We start from the raw sequence: 16,451 nt of genomic DNA on the forward strand, positions 1-16,451 counted from the left end.
GCCAATATATCAATCTTGTTAATATTCAAAACAGTCAAGTGTTGAAATGAACAAAGTTTAATCTCATTAATATGACATCCATTACGATTTCAAAATGTTAACTTCAAGTCTTAAATTATGCAAATCCTGTGGGTTAAAATGGGCCCTTATAATGCCCTTTACTGCTCCTTGCACTGCCTAGGTCAAAGCGAGGCTCTCGGAACTCCGTTGATGTTTTAACTCGCACACCTACAGGTCTATAACGAGGAAATCGAAGAAGCATTTTGATTGGATGGTTGTGTGACAAGGAGAAACGTAGTCTGGTGATCAGGATTCGAGATGCATCGGTTAATGAGGAGGTAAGAATGACCAATTGCGGATTCGTTGGCTTTTCTGAGAGTAGGGATTGAGTGCGTATAGTTTTACGCCGCCTTTAGCAATATTCCAGAAACATCAGGGCGGGGGACACGAAAAATGGGCTCCACACAGTGTATCCATGTGGGGAATCGAACCCGGGCCTTCGGTGTGACGAGCTAACGCTTTCACCACTCTCTTGGGGGGGGGGGGGGGGGGTAGTGGCACAGGCGTTCGCTCGTCACGTCTAAGATTCGGGATAGTTTCTACACGACATGGCTGATGTGACATGACGTGATATGGCTGGAGAGCGGCGTAGAAAATACCACTCACTCACCCTGAGGTTGTTAAAGGTTACCATTGGTTTCGCGAGGGCTACAGGTTGCATGGTACAATATCTGCGCTGGGCTATACTATATTGGTATATAGTGTGAGGGGTGTAGCTTGGTGACGGAAGTTGAAACGCTCTACTTCCATTAATATTGTATATGTTCAATATGAGTGTATATGTGTATCCGTTAGTCATAGAATTTTTATTTTTAATAGACTTGTACTGTGTAATATATGTCGAGAACATATCGCCTCAGTCCCAGCGTGTCCACGCTGGAAATATCTCTATAACTACGTATACAATTATGTCTTAATGCGTGCATAAGTGTTTGTTTTCATAAAGTTTATGACCGTTTTTGGCGAGCTCAGTTTTTTACTTGTTCGTCCTTTTTATTTTATAAATTTAGAGCAGATGAAAAACGGGAAAATTAATTTACTTAAAAAAAAAAAATACTGCCGAGTGTGTATTGTGTATGTACTGTGAATATGCTACAAACGTTCCTGGCACTTTTTGTTTTGGAAATATCTGTCAAAATGTCAGTCGGATTCTAAACATTATTATGAATATGTCCGTTTTAAATAGCACTCCAACTATGCCGCACACGCATCATGTAAACCTCCGGCAGCTGCTCATACATGTTTGAGACATCGACCGTGTGTAGACCAGATGTAGCCGAGCAGCATAACTTGGGTGAATATAACCGCAAACTATCCGTCGATTCAACGTTTCCATGGAAACCGCATCTTCCCGCAGTCGCTTTTCATCCGGGGTCTCAGAATCTCCATATTGTGATGAAGCGAGATCACGAAGATTGAGAACGAAAGGAACCGGCTAGGTCCTGCGTGAGCAGGTTGGCGCGGCCATTTGTGTTGTGCATCCGGCTTCCATTCCAGCCAGCGGACGTCATAGAAGACAACAGAGGCGTGAGTAGTGATCGATTTCATGTTGTCAGAGTGAAGGATGCAACAGCCTGAGGCCTGTTACGACGTGTGTCCTATTTTCGTGAGATCCCACCATCATTGATTTCATTTAAACACAAGCGTCATAAATGTAACCGTATAAATAGATAACATCACTACATTCAGCGTATGAGGTCACGTGACTGTGATGTTCAAGATACTGCTTCCACAAACTCGCGCCAATCAACCACTCCGTGCAATTGAAATTGACAACTTATATTCCGTCCTCGGTCCGTCGGAGGCAGCCAGACAGTAAACCTCTGCAAACATGTGTCCCTCCTCGCTATAACGCTCACGTCAGGTGACTGTTTATAGAAATGTAACAACACATGTCGTATTAGCGAATGCACTTTGAGAATCGCCGTCCGCGTAATAACGGGGACCGGTTAAAGGCCACTGTCTGAATCGCTTGTAACCGAGTGTCAATGTGTTATGACAGTGCTATAAATGTTGTTGGGTGTGCCAAGGACATGAAGCGACCCCGCGCCAGACCTACCGCATTTCTTCGATTATACGCGGTATTCTAGACGCCGGGCCACCAACCACTAAGGACCCCCTGCTCATAATTTATTATCAGACTCGGCTGCTAACAAATACGTGTCCTTAGACATAATTTGTATTTGTTAAAAAACAACTTATCAGACGATGAACTCATGTTTAAAATTGCATAGTGATCGGAAAATTACTGAGAACGACACGCAAAAAAAATCTTATATTATTTCGTGTAACCACAAAGCATTAGATACAGTACGTAATTATTTAAATCAATAATGATTAGTATTCAATTCCACATAACATGTATGGCACCCCCATTCATAAAACTTCAGTCACTGATCCTAAGCGAATCTACTTGCGATTTCCTTTGTCACGAAGTCATTGCACTGGTGGTAAGCTTTCTGTACATAACGCTGTCAAGGCAACAGCAATGAGGGTAATGTCTGAATTCGCAGCCTTGTCACCGCACAAATAATAGTCCTTGGCTGGGTGAGTGAGTGAGTTGTGTTTAACGCCGCTTTTAACAGTATTCCAGTTATATCACGGCGTGTCAGCTTAATGTGGGAGGAAAGCCCGAGGTGATGCAGGTCTCAGACGTTTACCACTTCGGTGAAACCCACGAGCACGGGTATGGTGCTGACAAACTTAGAAACATAATCGGGGCGAACCGGGATTCGAACCCACAATGCTAGGTTTCTGGCGTGCCCAAGGGACGCAACTCTGCACAGCGAAGTGCGGCGACTTAGACGACTGGGCCACCCGTAACCCCACCCCTTTCTGTGAAAACAACGAACTGTATTATGTTGACAATGAAGGCTAATATGACTAATCACTATAACTTCAAGTGTAGGTAAAAGATAATGTTATTAACACTGCATTGAAAAATACCTATAAAATGTTATAAAAATGTCGAGTGAAGACATACACAGAGTATGACATATCACTAGCTAGCAACGGACATCACCGGGGCGCGAGACGATCTTATGAACTGATCGACTTTTATGACAAACATGAAGTATTTGCGACCTGTTTGGCCTGATGTAGCTATGTCAATATAATTTATTCAGTGTAGCGGAGATGAGGTAACTATATTTCATCTACACTCCAATACACGCTTCTAATTGACGCCGGGTAATATATACGCTCTGTTAAAAAACATAGAAGCCAGGTCTCTATTGCACGCCGGGTCTCATAGTAAACCATTTCCTATTTTATACTGTGACATGTTGGTATTTTATAATGACCGTTTCCTGCAAATGTACCGCGTGTCTCTGAGAGACAATACGGTAACCTACACCAGGAAAAGGAGTTAATTCCGTTCAAGTGTTTTATGAATGTACCATGCATTATGGAGAAAGACATAAATAAATCTAATTGTAAAACTGCTTCACGGAAACTCCACGGTGACTGAGGAACTGAAACATTGCATACAGCCCGAACATTGAAAGGCACACTGAAAGGGTTTAGTAGACAGTAAATGTATGTGTCGCCATTAGACAACAAAGCTTTGTGTACACATTTAATTTGTTGAATATGATCAGGAACAATACAATGCGACAAGTCAGTAAAATGAAGTTTAAATTAAACGGGGTCCGCCACGAACATTCAGAAGACACAAGTCTGTTCATAGAGTCAATTAGTCCTGCTGCATGAAAGCGCGCCGCTCAGTGCTCTCCAACACTGGAACCTGTTGTTCTGGGGGTGTTCTAGATCTAGACTAACGTTTAGTCTCTGAAAATATATAATAGAACAGGCAACTACATATAAATTGAAAAGGAGTCCCAGGGAGATGGAAGACCCTGTGAAAAATCTAGACTTGCTTCATTAGAGTAAGGTCGGGGTGTGTGTGGGGTGTGTGGGTGTATGTGTGTGTGGGGGGGGAGGGGGGGGTGTTTGGGGGGTGGTGGGTAGTTATATGGTGCCGCTACTGTAATACAACAAGCTAGCGTTGAGATGAGTGAGTGAGTTGGGTTTAACGCCGCTTTTAACAGTATTCCAGTTATATCGCGGCGTGTCAGCTTAATGTGGGAGGAAAGCACGAAGTAAAGCAGGTCTCAGACGTTTACCACTTCGGTGAAACCCACGAGCACGGGTAAGGTGCTGACAAACCTAGAAACATAATCGGGGCGAACCGGGACCCGAACCCTGGCGTGCCCAAGGGACGCAATTCTGCACAGACAATCGCGGCGCCTTAGACGACTGGGCCAAATGTTTTCCTTTGGACCTGTCCCGATTGGTTGCGTGACCTAACGATTGGTGGTACCATCATTCTGAAGTTCGCAGATCAGTATACAGAGAGGCTTCTGGGGTTGAGGTCAAATTACTGTCATACAGCTGTAATATTACTGAGTGCGTAACCAACGAACACCAAACAAACAAACACAATACCTTGAATTTGACTTCAAGTGCCTTGCAAAAGCTTTTAATTTTATAGGGACAAATCTTTTCTCTAAAACTCTAAACGTCTAAAAGTCTAAAACCTGAATATGCGACAGATAGAAACCACAAATTAACAAATACTCAAATAATATTGATAATATTTCTTTGACGATGCAGGGATAGTGACATGAAGAAATGTTTTGGCGTTTGGGGATGGTCCCTCTACAAGCTGATAAGCACAAGCCACTCTCAAGGACAATCTCCGGCCTCAACCACCCATTGTTACTATATATTGTTATAACATCGCCGGGGCGTTTAATGTTTGTTTTAAACTCAAAGACTTTTTGTATATCAATGGAAGGATATACAATCAATTTATGGAATGTAGGGAAATCGAACCCGGGTCTCATACGTGACAAGCCAACGCTTAACCTCTATAGCGACAACTCCAGCGCCATTGCACCAACTGTATGTGTCATCAGGATATTACACGGCATTCGTGACCAACTCGTGTTATTCCGGGACAAGCCGAAAAGCGACTCGTGCCTCTCTCGTGGCCATTTTTGCGACCGGGTTCCGTCTGAGCGCAAACGGGCATACCCAACACAATTGTCAACTCGTTGCGTAATGTTTCACATATATTTCCCCATATATTATATATATTTCAGTTGCAATTTAAAGCACATCGGAACATGCGGAATTATACAGTATGATAGAACACATTTAACTGTGACTTGGGTATATTTTTAGATGCAAGACATATGTAAAATCAAAAATTATTTCTGAGGGATTCTTTGACGAAGAACTTGAAATCATACGCGCATTTTGATTTGTTTGTCGTATTTTAGCACATAACATTCATCGATAGGGGGACGAGTCTTCTTGCAGGTTACGGAAAGGGGCGAGTGGTGACGAATGAATTCATGCATGTACTGTAGGTCGAGGTCAAACATAGTTTCAAGTATATACACAGTCTATGCAGTAACACAGAGGTCAAATACCGGGTCCAAGTCCAGTGTCGCATTGTGTTCAGGAAACGTTCGCTCGTCACACAGATCACTATCATTGATGCGGGTCTTACACGTTTAACACTTAGCTGAAACCACGAGTATAGTGCAAACAGGCTATAGCCTGTAAGAATGCCGGTTTCGTACTCACGATACTGTTAAACCTAAGGGTTTGGTTCTCGTTTGTTGTTAAACACCGCACTCAGCAATATTCCAGCTATATGACGGCGGTTTGTAAGTCATCAAGTCTTGGCCAGACAATCTAGTGATTGACATCATGAGCATCGATCCACGCAATTGGGATCGATGACATGCATCAACCAAGTCAGCGAGCCTGACCACCCGTTAGTCGCCTCTTACGACAAGCATAGTCACCTTTTACGGCAAGCATGGGTTGCTGAAGACCTATTTTACCCCGGATCTTCATGGGTCGTACACCAAAGGGACCAACCATTTGATATTCTGGGGTGATCGGGATGGGAATTTTATCTGGAGATTAGATATTGTTTCAGTTACAGCTGCAAAACCACATATTTTTATATTATGACCATGCGCCTGAATATTTTTGGTTAAGAATGTCACCTTGCAACAATGTTGGGTTTTGGGGGTTTTTTTTGTGGCAGACATGTTCTTTTTTTAATAGCCTGACGCATTAATTTTTTTTTCAAGAATTTTCTGGGACAATTTATTTTGGATAAAATCCAAGCAACCCTCCAGAATATCAACTGGGCGGCCCCTAAGGGACGTAACTCCATCTACACAGTGACCTCAGGACCATAAGGTGACTTTTTCTTTTCAAAGCAGATACGTTATTTGTCCGCAAGTCATCCCTGTTCACATGGCACCTCCGCGGGGAGGCGTGCGAGGCAACTAGAACAGATCGGCTTTTGTGGCTCGTGACCCGACGGCGTTGTGTTTGCTCATAATATCAATCACTGGTTTGTCTGGCCCAGACTCGATAATTGACAGGCCGGCGTGGCAGACCTGGGACGTTCCTGGGCTGTGGCGTTAAATAACAAACAGCATACTCAGTTATATAGCAGATCGGACAACCATTCCTCAGATAACAGTTGCTTAGCTTGCAGTTGCTAGGCGTTACCCGTGAAGATCCGGGGTAGAATAGGTCTTCAGCAACGCATGCTTGCCGTTATAGGCGAATATGTTTGTCTTTAGAGGCCTCTAACGGGATCCGGTGGTCAGGCTCGCTGACTTGGTTGATGCATGTCATCGTATCTCATTTGCGTAGATCGATGCTCATGATGTCAATCACTGTACTGTCTGGTCCAGACCGCCGTCATATTGCTAAAATATTACTGAGTACAGCGTTAAACATCAAACAAACACAATCCTCGTCGAAACAGATTGCACGCCTATAAGCCTGTCAGTGATTAATCCTTTGGTATCAGCTCATGACGATAGTGACTTGGACCTTAATACGTAGGGTAGACAATGCCATAAATAAAAGTAGGTAAACAATGACATAAAGAGAATTACAACATGTAAGAGCCAGCACTTCCCCCGAAATCGATATGCAACGTCGATAAAGCAAAGGTTTTAGATAACATGACAACAGCTGTATTACGTTTTCATGCATGTGAATACTGTAGACGTATTACCATACCCTACGGTGGCCCATAAGGGACATGGAGTCTGTTTTTCCATATTTTGATATTTCACTTACATTTATCGTAACCTTTTGCAAATTAACACGATTTATCTTACAAATATGTGATAAATCATATGTAAAGAAGATATTGAATCGCTTAAAAACGAAACGAAAATGTCAAAAACTAAAATGAAAATGTCAAAAACACAAAACGAAAATGTCAAAAACTAAAATGAAAATACAGAAAACTATGTCCACCGCCGTCATAATATTCCCACCGCGGTGATAATATTTACACCGTGGTGGAAATATTATCACCGCGGTGGAAATAGTTTTCTGTGTATTCATTTTAGTTTTTGACATTTTCTTTTTGTGTTTTTGACATTTTCATTTCAGTTTTTGACATTTTCGTTTTGGTTTTTGACATTTCCATTTTAGTTTTTGACATTTTCACTTCACATTTCAGCGACTCAATAGCTACTTAAAAGAACATTTTCCATGTTTTCGTATGTTTTTATACATGATTTATCACATATTTGTATGGCAAATTGTGTAAATTTGCAAAAGGTTACGATAAAAGTAAGGTAAACATCAAAATATTGAAAAACAGACTCCATGTCCCTTATGGGCCACCGTAATACCCAGATAAACATTTGATATATTTATTTGGCCCGAAGAGGATATGAAATACGCCATTGCTTATCATGTAAATAACAAATTTCTGTTAGCTCACCTTGACATGATCAATGTGTCATGTGAGTTTTTGTCATGAGTCTTCGCCCGCCTCTGCCTGTCAGCTGGCACTGAAACTCTTTCTCATGAACTCAAATACACAGCAAAATCATTTTCAGAGAACAAGCTCTTCATTTCCCTGGCTAGATCTTCAATCTTCATTTTTTTAAATCCCAAATGGCCACCGCCACTGCTCATTGGTGACTATCACAGACTTCGCCCCGACCTCTTCTCCGTAACATCGGACATATTGCTTTCAGAAATTCACAGGATATTCATAAGATCCTTCTGTCGAATGTAGTCGGGTTTAAATTTTTGAAACATTAAGACATGTTATAAAAAAAGTGTATGTGATAGGCATTACATCCAATAACTGGAAACATCATCTCCTCAGAAACCAGTGTATCAATGTCGCTGAAATTTGACAGATTATTCCCACCAATGATGACACCAGAATTTGTTGAAAAGGTTTTAATCAGATATTCAATATGGCCTCCGCGGAAGCCATATTGAAGATTGTAGCTTGTTATGGCCATTACGCGACTATGAGTGTCCACAATAATGGTATATGTGTCGTCAGTAAATCACTTTGTTCTGTTTTTGGCGATTCTTTATTCTTTTATATTTTACCTTTGCGTTTTGACATCCTCTTAAAGTCTCTCATTATTCATTTTTAGCTCTATTACGTAACTTCAGAAACTTCTGCACCATCGTAGCTGAAACTTCACATGCAGTGATCACCAGTCTACACTGGTTAACATTTATAAGCTGCAACATAAATTCCTACACATTTCAAGTTTATTTATCAGTTATTGGGAAACATATGAAGGATAAAGCACATCTGAAAATAGAATTTGTGATGAGATCAGAAAACGACGGCACAGAATAACCAAGATCATTCTATCCTTGATTTTGGTAGGATATATTCAAAACGAAACAGCCATTCATCCCATCAAAACGACCAGTGAAGATCCGGCGTGGAATAGGCCTTCAGTAACCCATGCTTGCTGTAAAAGGCGACTATGCTTGTTGAAGAGGCGATTAACGGGATCGGGTGGTCAGGCTTGCTGACTTGGTCGATGCATGTCATCGTATCCTAATTGCGTGGATCGATGCTCATGATGTCAATCACTGGATTGTCTGGTCCAGACACGATTATTTACAGACCGCCGTCATACAGCTGGAATATATTCTAATTGCGGCGTTAAACAACAAACCAAACCAAACAAACATCTTCAAAACGTCCGTTTTCAACTTCTGGTGTAGGTGAGCTTCTGTTCCTTTGTTACTCGGGTAGATCGTTACTTTCAACAAGCTTTTTTGTCGTTAAAATGTTCAGAAGCACGTGCACATGTAAGATTAAACACCAAACCACGCGGACAGAAGCACATCTGCTGTATCTAATGTAACAGTATGAATTTACATTGATTGCCACACTGTAGTCAAGTCGTTGAGTACACAGTATAATCTCAGGGACCTGACCTGGTTTCGAGATGATAACGAGTCGTTGAGCAATATTTTACACTGTAAGGTTGCCCACGAGGATACACTCATCACAATAGGGGTTTGAGGTATATTTCCATGGAAATAAGTTCTGCTAGAGCTGCTGGTCACACGAACAGATAGGTTGTTCACCATCCGATGGCGCGCATGTGAGTAAATACTATGATTGCAAATCTTTGAAAGGTATTTAGAAGCGATACACATAAGGAAGAGAATTTATGGATGTCAACTTTTTTTTTTTATGAGGAACACAACGTTTCGGAGTAGATGCTTACTCCTTTAAAAGGTGAAACGTTGTGGACCTCATAATAAGGAAGCTGACATTCATCAATTCTCTTCTCTGTATGATTTCAAATATTTACGTTATAATTACAAAGCCAGAAAATAAACACCATCATCGATGTGAGTGAGTGAGTATGGTTTTGCGCCGCTTTTAGCAATATTCCAGCTTTTTCACGGCGTGGGACACCAGAAACGGGCTTCACACATTGTACCCATGTCGGGAATCGAACCCGGGTCTTCGGCGCGACGAGCGAATCATCGATGTACGATTATGTTACAAATAGGTATAATGTTGAATAGTACCATGCTGTATATATACTACAAAATTTTGATAGGTATAATCAGAAATGGCATTCTATTTACATATACACAAGACATAATGGGAATCAGTTTTGTGCCTCATGGAAAGATAGAAACATCCCTATGAAAGATAGAGTAGTGTATTATAAGATGTGTGGCTTTTGAGAATGTATTTGTCTGTATAACAATGTCGGGGCAGCTGCAGCATGTCCGTCTGCCATATTCTACTCAACGGTTGCTAAGGACTACACTTGTGACTAAAGACGACAGTCCTTAGCAAATATTGAGTAGTTTATAGACACATTCCTTATCGCCCACATTTAGACGACGGAAATAGATATGGTCCACATTTTTAACCCTTGAAGTGTTCGGCAGAAGCTGATAGATGACCTCGGCGAGTGCGGGTTAGTTTCGGGAATGGGATGGGGAGTTTGGTTCAAAGTCTGAACGGGGGCACGGGTGGCCCAGTCGTCTAAGGCGCCGCGATTCGCCGTGCAGAGTTGCATCCCTTGGGCACGCCAGAAACCTATGATTGTGGGTTCGAATCCCGGTTCGCCCCGATTATGTTTCTAGGTTTGTCAGCACCATGCCCGTGCTCTTGGGTTTCACCGAAGTGGTAAACGTCTAAGACCTGCATCACTTCGGGCTTTCCTCCCACATTAAGCTGACACGCCGTGATATAACTGGAATACTGTTAAAAGCGGCGTTAAACCCAACTCACTCACAATCCTTACATGATGCGATATGGACCTTTCAGCAGATCGTAGTCATGGTAGCAGTGGGCGATGGGGTAGCCAGGTGGATAAAGTGTTAGCTCGTAACGCCGAAGACCATGGTTCGATTATCCATCAGGGTGACAATGTAATTCTTGGTACCAGTGTGCGAAGCATTCAGACAAGTATTTACAGCTCATTTCTGTTTTCGAAAACATATAATCAGGGGCTTTCGAGTACAAAAATACAAAGCCACGCTCTTAAAATGTTATTTCATACACCCAGTCGTTTCTGAGCGCCACGGCATAGTCACCGAAATGGGTGTACTATGACTGGTATACTTGTGTTCTGTTTTCTTTTCCTAAGATCGCAATTTTAAAATGAAAGCGGTTCAGAAATGGGGATAAATCGTTTTAGAAAGCTGACATCTGGTTTGCTCAAGAAGAACCCACGCATTCTTCTTTTAAACTCTACTCACTCATGATCAGAGCTGACCATCTATGAAGATAGTGTAAGATGTGAGGTGAGGTGAAATTGGGTTTAACGTCGCGTCCAAGATTATTGCACTTATATAGCGACATGCATGCACGTTTTTGCGTGGCTGCTTGTACTAGTCCGGACTGTTGCCGATTTATAGTGCTAGCTCACTGAGATACAATGCCGCAGTTTAACATGAATACCCCACTCAGACACAGTAAGGAGCAGGAGTAAGGATCGGATTGTAATGAGCTTGCTAATTATATACCTTATAGAGAATGCAATCCACGTACATGCATCAATTATCCGAACAATGTAAACCGTTCTTGCTAAGTGGTTCATCGGTACCTCTTATTCATTTCGTGAACACCTGGTGTCATCACTGATTTTCAGTGATTCATTCCGATAATTTTCACAACTATTTTGCCTTATCGCCAATGGAACTTTCACGACTGATTACGTTGCGTTGACGTTTTACATTTACAAGATCAGGTGACCAAAAGAGTATGGTTACCAGACTATACAAAGATATATCGACACCCAGCCGCCTTTTTATTACAGTCCACATATTACATATTACAGCAATATTCCAGCAATATCACGGCGGGGGACACCAGAAATGGGCTTCACACATTGTACCCATGTCCGGAATCGAACCCGGGTCTTCGGCGCGACGATCGAACACTTTAACCACTAGGTTACCCGCCCGCCCCTTATAATATATCAGTCAATCCAATATATGTATTGTACCCATATCTTGATAATGTTTTAAGATCCTATGAAGTGCTACACTCGTATACCCCATGTACCTATGTTACAGATATATGTCTACTGAATTGAAATTTTAGGAAAAGGTGTGACATTTTTCATGTAAGATGGATGTTTACTTATATTTATTATTTGTTTTCTTCCAGGTGGTGTGGCGGTATGATATGCTGCCCGTGGTGCACAAAATGTGTGGACATCGTTCCTAAACAGATAATACTTTTGTACGCTCTTACATTTCTCGTTTTCCTCCCTCTAATATGCTTCAACCTTCGCCATTCCTTGTACCATCTGCGTTTGCACGATGCAGACGAAGAAGAAACGCACCTGATGACTGAAAACGACAAGCGATTGGTCGAAAATGGACAAATCATCAAGAAGTACAACGAGTCTGTGATTCAAAACAGCCAATCGGGGCCTTCGTTACATTCTGAGGATATGGACGTGGGTATTACTGTGATAACGGTTTCGCGAAATCGGCACCGCAAGGGCGGCTACAGGCCTCAGTATCTTACCCAGGTTGTCGGACGACTGCTGGGTCTGTTGAATAGCACAGCCAAACATTCGAAACTGAAATACGGGTTGTTTGTCTGTAACGTCGATGACCATCCGGAAACTTATGACGAACTGAAGCCTTTGAAAATCCTCCTTCCAACTTTTCAAATGTATCAACTGAAACAGGATACCAAAATCGACATTTTCGAAAAAGAGAAACGGGACTATATCTTCTGTTTGGAAGAGACTCTGAAACGAAACGCATTATATGCATTCTTGGTGGAGGATGACGGTTATCCCCACAAAGACCTGATTCCAGTTTTAGAACGAACCATTGACAGCCATATCGAACAAAAAGCCGTGTCGGAGTTTTCACCAAAAGTGTTACCACGAAATGTGACGTATGTAAAATTCTACCACCCGGAACGGTTGCTAGGATACATCAATGCCGAATGGGAACGCATTCCAGAGTTGATATCAGTTAGTTTCGTATTCGGAACACTGATGACTATTTTATACGCGCACTTTATTCTACAGTGGACTAGACATAATATTCGGATGATGTGGTTTGCTTGTGTTCTGTATTGCGGTCTTGTGGCGCTGTTCGTTGGGCGTGTCAACTTAATGGAGCTGCGCAGGGTGTCTGTGCAGACGTACCAAGTCACCTCGGCTCCATCTTGTTGCACGCCCGCCATGTTGTTTCCGAAACAGGGTGGTTATGAAATTGTGAAACGGTTGAGTGCGGTTACGTGTAAAAGAAGATATGGAAAAGATACGGCTTTGGAGGATATTCGTAGAAGATATGGTTACACGGCACTGATGGTCCAACCAAACCTTTTTAAACATATCGGTTTGTTTTCGTCTCTACGGAAAGGGATCATTGATCCGTTTATTGTCTGACCCAAGTTGTTAAGTCAACGGCTGCATGGTTATTATTGAATCAGCCTTCACGTTGCCCAGTGCCAAAAATATATTTTACTTCTTATAGGGAGTCAGAATATCGCCTCCTGTCAATCAAACAACAGGATTGACCATTCAGAAGTGACACAGAATCCGCCATATTGTCCGACAACTTCAAACCTATCGGATTTGAATTTAAATTATAGAATTTTACCAGTTTACCAGTTTAAATTATACAATTTTACCAGTTTCCCAGATTTCTTTTTGTTTCATGTGCAGCGCAATTACCAATGAGATGTTGATCTAAAAATTCCAGCAATGTTAAAACAGGCATGATGGTAGAAATATTATATGAATATTTCAAAAAACATTATCCTGAAATATAGGTACATACAGAGACAAAGGAACACATATTCTGGACCTACTGGTTACAATAGCCTGATTCACATTACATGATGCTAGAAATAGCGGTCCAATCAGTTTATACCAAATAGCGATAAAGGAGATTGGGGTGGTGACGTCAATTCCGAAACGAGGCTATACTGCCGAATGAATCCAGGGCAGATATGATACACTGGATAATCGAGGGTGACACAAATGCTCATTATTTTAACAGCCTTTCTTGCCATGCAGTGTCAACTACTGAGCGTAACCATAACCTTGGTCCCAATTTTCGAAACACAGCTGAAATGAAATCAGAATGCTATACATAAATCCAGAGTTAGGTCCAGTGTCGTTTGAACACCTTTATCCAGAACTAATTAGCTTTACGAGATAAGGCAGTTCGGGCTTAAAACTCGACCACTGGGAGTAACACATGCGGTATTTCCAGATATCTTTTGATCAGTGTATTTTAGTTTAAAAATACATTGAGAATGTCTGGGTTATGTTAGAATGGGTTATGTCAGAATGGGTTATATGGTACAGTAACTATTATTGTGACCTCACAGTCCTAGTAATGGATCGACATTGTTACGAAATTGCAGAGAAAGCCCATAAGTTGTGATACCATGCGATTGTTGTCAAGAATGATCCCGACAGCCTTCATAACACTGTTTCAGTAATCCTGAGAGGACGAGGTATACGGGATCTTTTTGGCCAACATGATCTGCATAATTTAGGAATGGAGAAAAAACGTTTAGAAATTGTTATTAAAGTTCAGAAATTATCATGGAAGTTATCAGGTGTGTTATATGAACATGAGTTAGACTTTGTTCATTTTCTTTGTTCCAGGATGAAATGTGTCAAACAGGTTTGCGAAAAGTGTTCTCTAATAATTTGAACATGATCAGTCCTTGACATGCAGAAATCCATGGTGCACTGACAGACAGTCACGCATACACGTGTCTCCCGTCTCGCGTACACGTTACGTCCTCTGCTGTTGACCAAACCTTTTTTGTCATTGGGAGATATAAAAACAGCACTAACATTCATCTTGGGTTGAGGACTTGCCCAAACTTCGATTTTTAGTTTCAGAAAAAAAATGTCCACTTGTTTTGAACTTTTTAGCCATGCTTATGTATTTTCTTCATGGCCCTGAACTTTGAGTAGGAGAGAAAAAGGCCTGTTGTCGGGCATTCAAACATGTCTTATGATTTTCGCACCTATATTTATATAGTTTCCCGCAGCATCAGAAAGTGACATTTTCAGTTGGCCAAAAGGAGTCCGTAACCAACCTCGTCCTTTGTTGTTCTGTAGATCTCACTGGGGTCAGTCCTGTCCTACTTAACGAGCTTTCCAATTTAACAATATCCCCATCTAGAATTGCCAAATATATGACCAGATGTCGGTGCTGTTATGAAAGTGTACCAAAGGTCTGGCACACTTGAGTATGCATTTCCTGTTTAAAAAGCACAACCTTTTCAGTCCCTAGAATGACTATAGTCTTACGTCTTTGTTTCACACAATGTACCCATGTGGGGAATAGAACCCGGGCTTATGCGTGTCGAACGCTTTAACAACATTCAGAACAACCAGACTACCATTCAGAACAGGGTGTAGTCCCACAAATACAAGCTTTATATTTATGACTCTATATTTATATTAAGTTTATCATTATATTTAATATTGGTTTGTTTTTCTATTTATGTGCCAGTTTATTTTAAAATAATATCGATTTACACTGAGGACTACTTTGAATGAGCGTAACCCTTATAAAGCAATGACCGTAATCAGAGTTTATGGTGAATGTATAGATGTTGATATAGTTTATTTAATACGAGTCTATCATATCTGTAAGGTGGGGCTTCACGTCGCGTTTAAGATTATTGAACTTTTACAGTGACGTGCATGAATGAGTGTGTCTGCTTATATTAGTCCGGACAAAGGCCGGTTTTGAAGTGCTAGCCCACTGAGATTCCATTTCGCAGTTTAACATGGATACCACTCTCGGAGACAGTATACTGACTCCGAACCGACCAGTCCTTGTTTTGTACCCTTAATGCCGAGCGCCAGGCAAGATCATTTAAAGTCTTTTGGTATGACACGGTCAGGGATCTCCGCTCTCCAGTCAGACGCGCTGTCCACTCGACCACGGGGCGGTCAAACGGGTTTAAGAAATCCTGTTACTCAGTGTCATGACCTATACAAGGCGGGATGGCCAATGTTCGTGTTTGACTTTATGGACAGTGATAATTTGCTGTGTTGAGTTAACGCCAATAAGATTTAAATACTGTTGAAAGCGGCGTTTACTCTCTCCCCCCCCCCCCCCACCCCCCCACCCCCCCACCCCCCGTCCTCGCTCAATACGTTGTTGTGTATCCAGATACATGTTGCAAGCTTTACAGTGTTCAACGAATGAAGCATTAGAGAATTACAGTGTAAATAAATAATTTCTTCCAAGTCAAACACGAAGCTTTCTTGTTATAATGTATGAACCTTTATAAAATTATTTGTCATTTGTTAAAATAAAACGTAACAATAATTCGTTTTGTATTTTATTCATGCTCAACAGGTATGCTAATTTACCGTTCTTATTGATACAATTGGGTACAGACGAGCGTATCACAATGTACCCGGTTCTATAGGAGAACCATCTTGCCGAGGTACACAATGTAAGGAAGATAACAACTGTTAGTCCAGTCCAGTTTCCTCCCTTGCAGAACTAGGATGGAATTTCTTGTCTATTACGACTGCTGTCCCCTCTATGTCCCTCCTACTGACCAATCAGATTCC

At 41.6% G+C, this 16,451-nt stretch overlaps 1 protein-coding gene across 3 annotated transcripts; it reads left to right on the top strand.

Annotated features, from left to right (window-relative positions):
- Positions 1-293: 293 nt before the first annotated feature.
- LOC124122647 (post-GPI attachment to proteins factor 4-like) lies at positions 294-13,527 on the top strand. Of its 3 annotated transcripts, none has more exons than XM_048393559.1 (2): positions 294-338; positions 12,032-13,527. In XM_048393559.1, the coding sequence occupies exons 1-2, from the start codon at positions 319-321 to the stop codon at positions 13,275-13,277; spliced, it is 1,266 nt and encodes a 421-aa protein (XP_048249516.1). In that variant the 5' UTR covers positions 294-318; the 3' UTR covers positions 13,278-13,527. The 3 variants fall into 3 exon arrangements, with proteins under 3 accessions (XP_048249516.1, XP_046341704.1, XP_046341703.1); XM_046485748.2 differs by lacking the exon at positions 294-338 and adding an exon at positions 1,296-1,587; XM_046485747.2 differs by lacking the exon at positions 294-338 and adding an exon at positions 9,351-9,494.
- Positions 13,528-16,451: the final 2,924 nt, after the last annotated feature.

Source organism: Haliotis rufescens, unplaced genomic scaffold, assembly GCF_023055435.1.
Source record: "Haliotis rufescens isolate VD_foot unplaced genomic scaffold, xgHalRufe1.0.p SCAF_12, whole genome shotgun sequence".
Classification (NCBI taxonomy): Eukaryota; Metazoa; Mollusca; class Gastropoda; order Lepetellida; family Haliotidae; genus Haliotis; species Haliotis rufescens.

Bases quoted from the DNA above. Each gene is read 5' to 3' on its own strand.
- LOC124122647 (XM_048393559.1), top strand. From the start codon at position 319: ATGCATCGGTTAATGAGGAG. The intron at 339-12,031 runs GTAAGAATGACC...GTTTTCTTCCAG, and splicing joins ATGCATCGGTTAATGAGGAG to GTGGTGTGGCGGTATGATAT.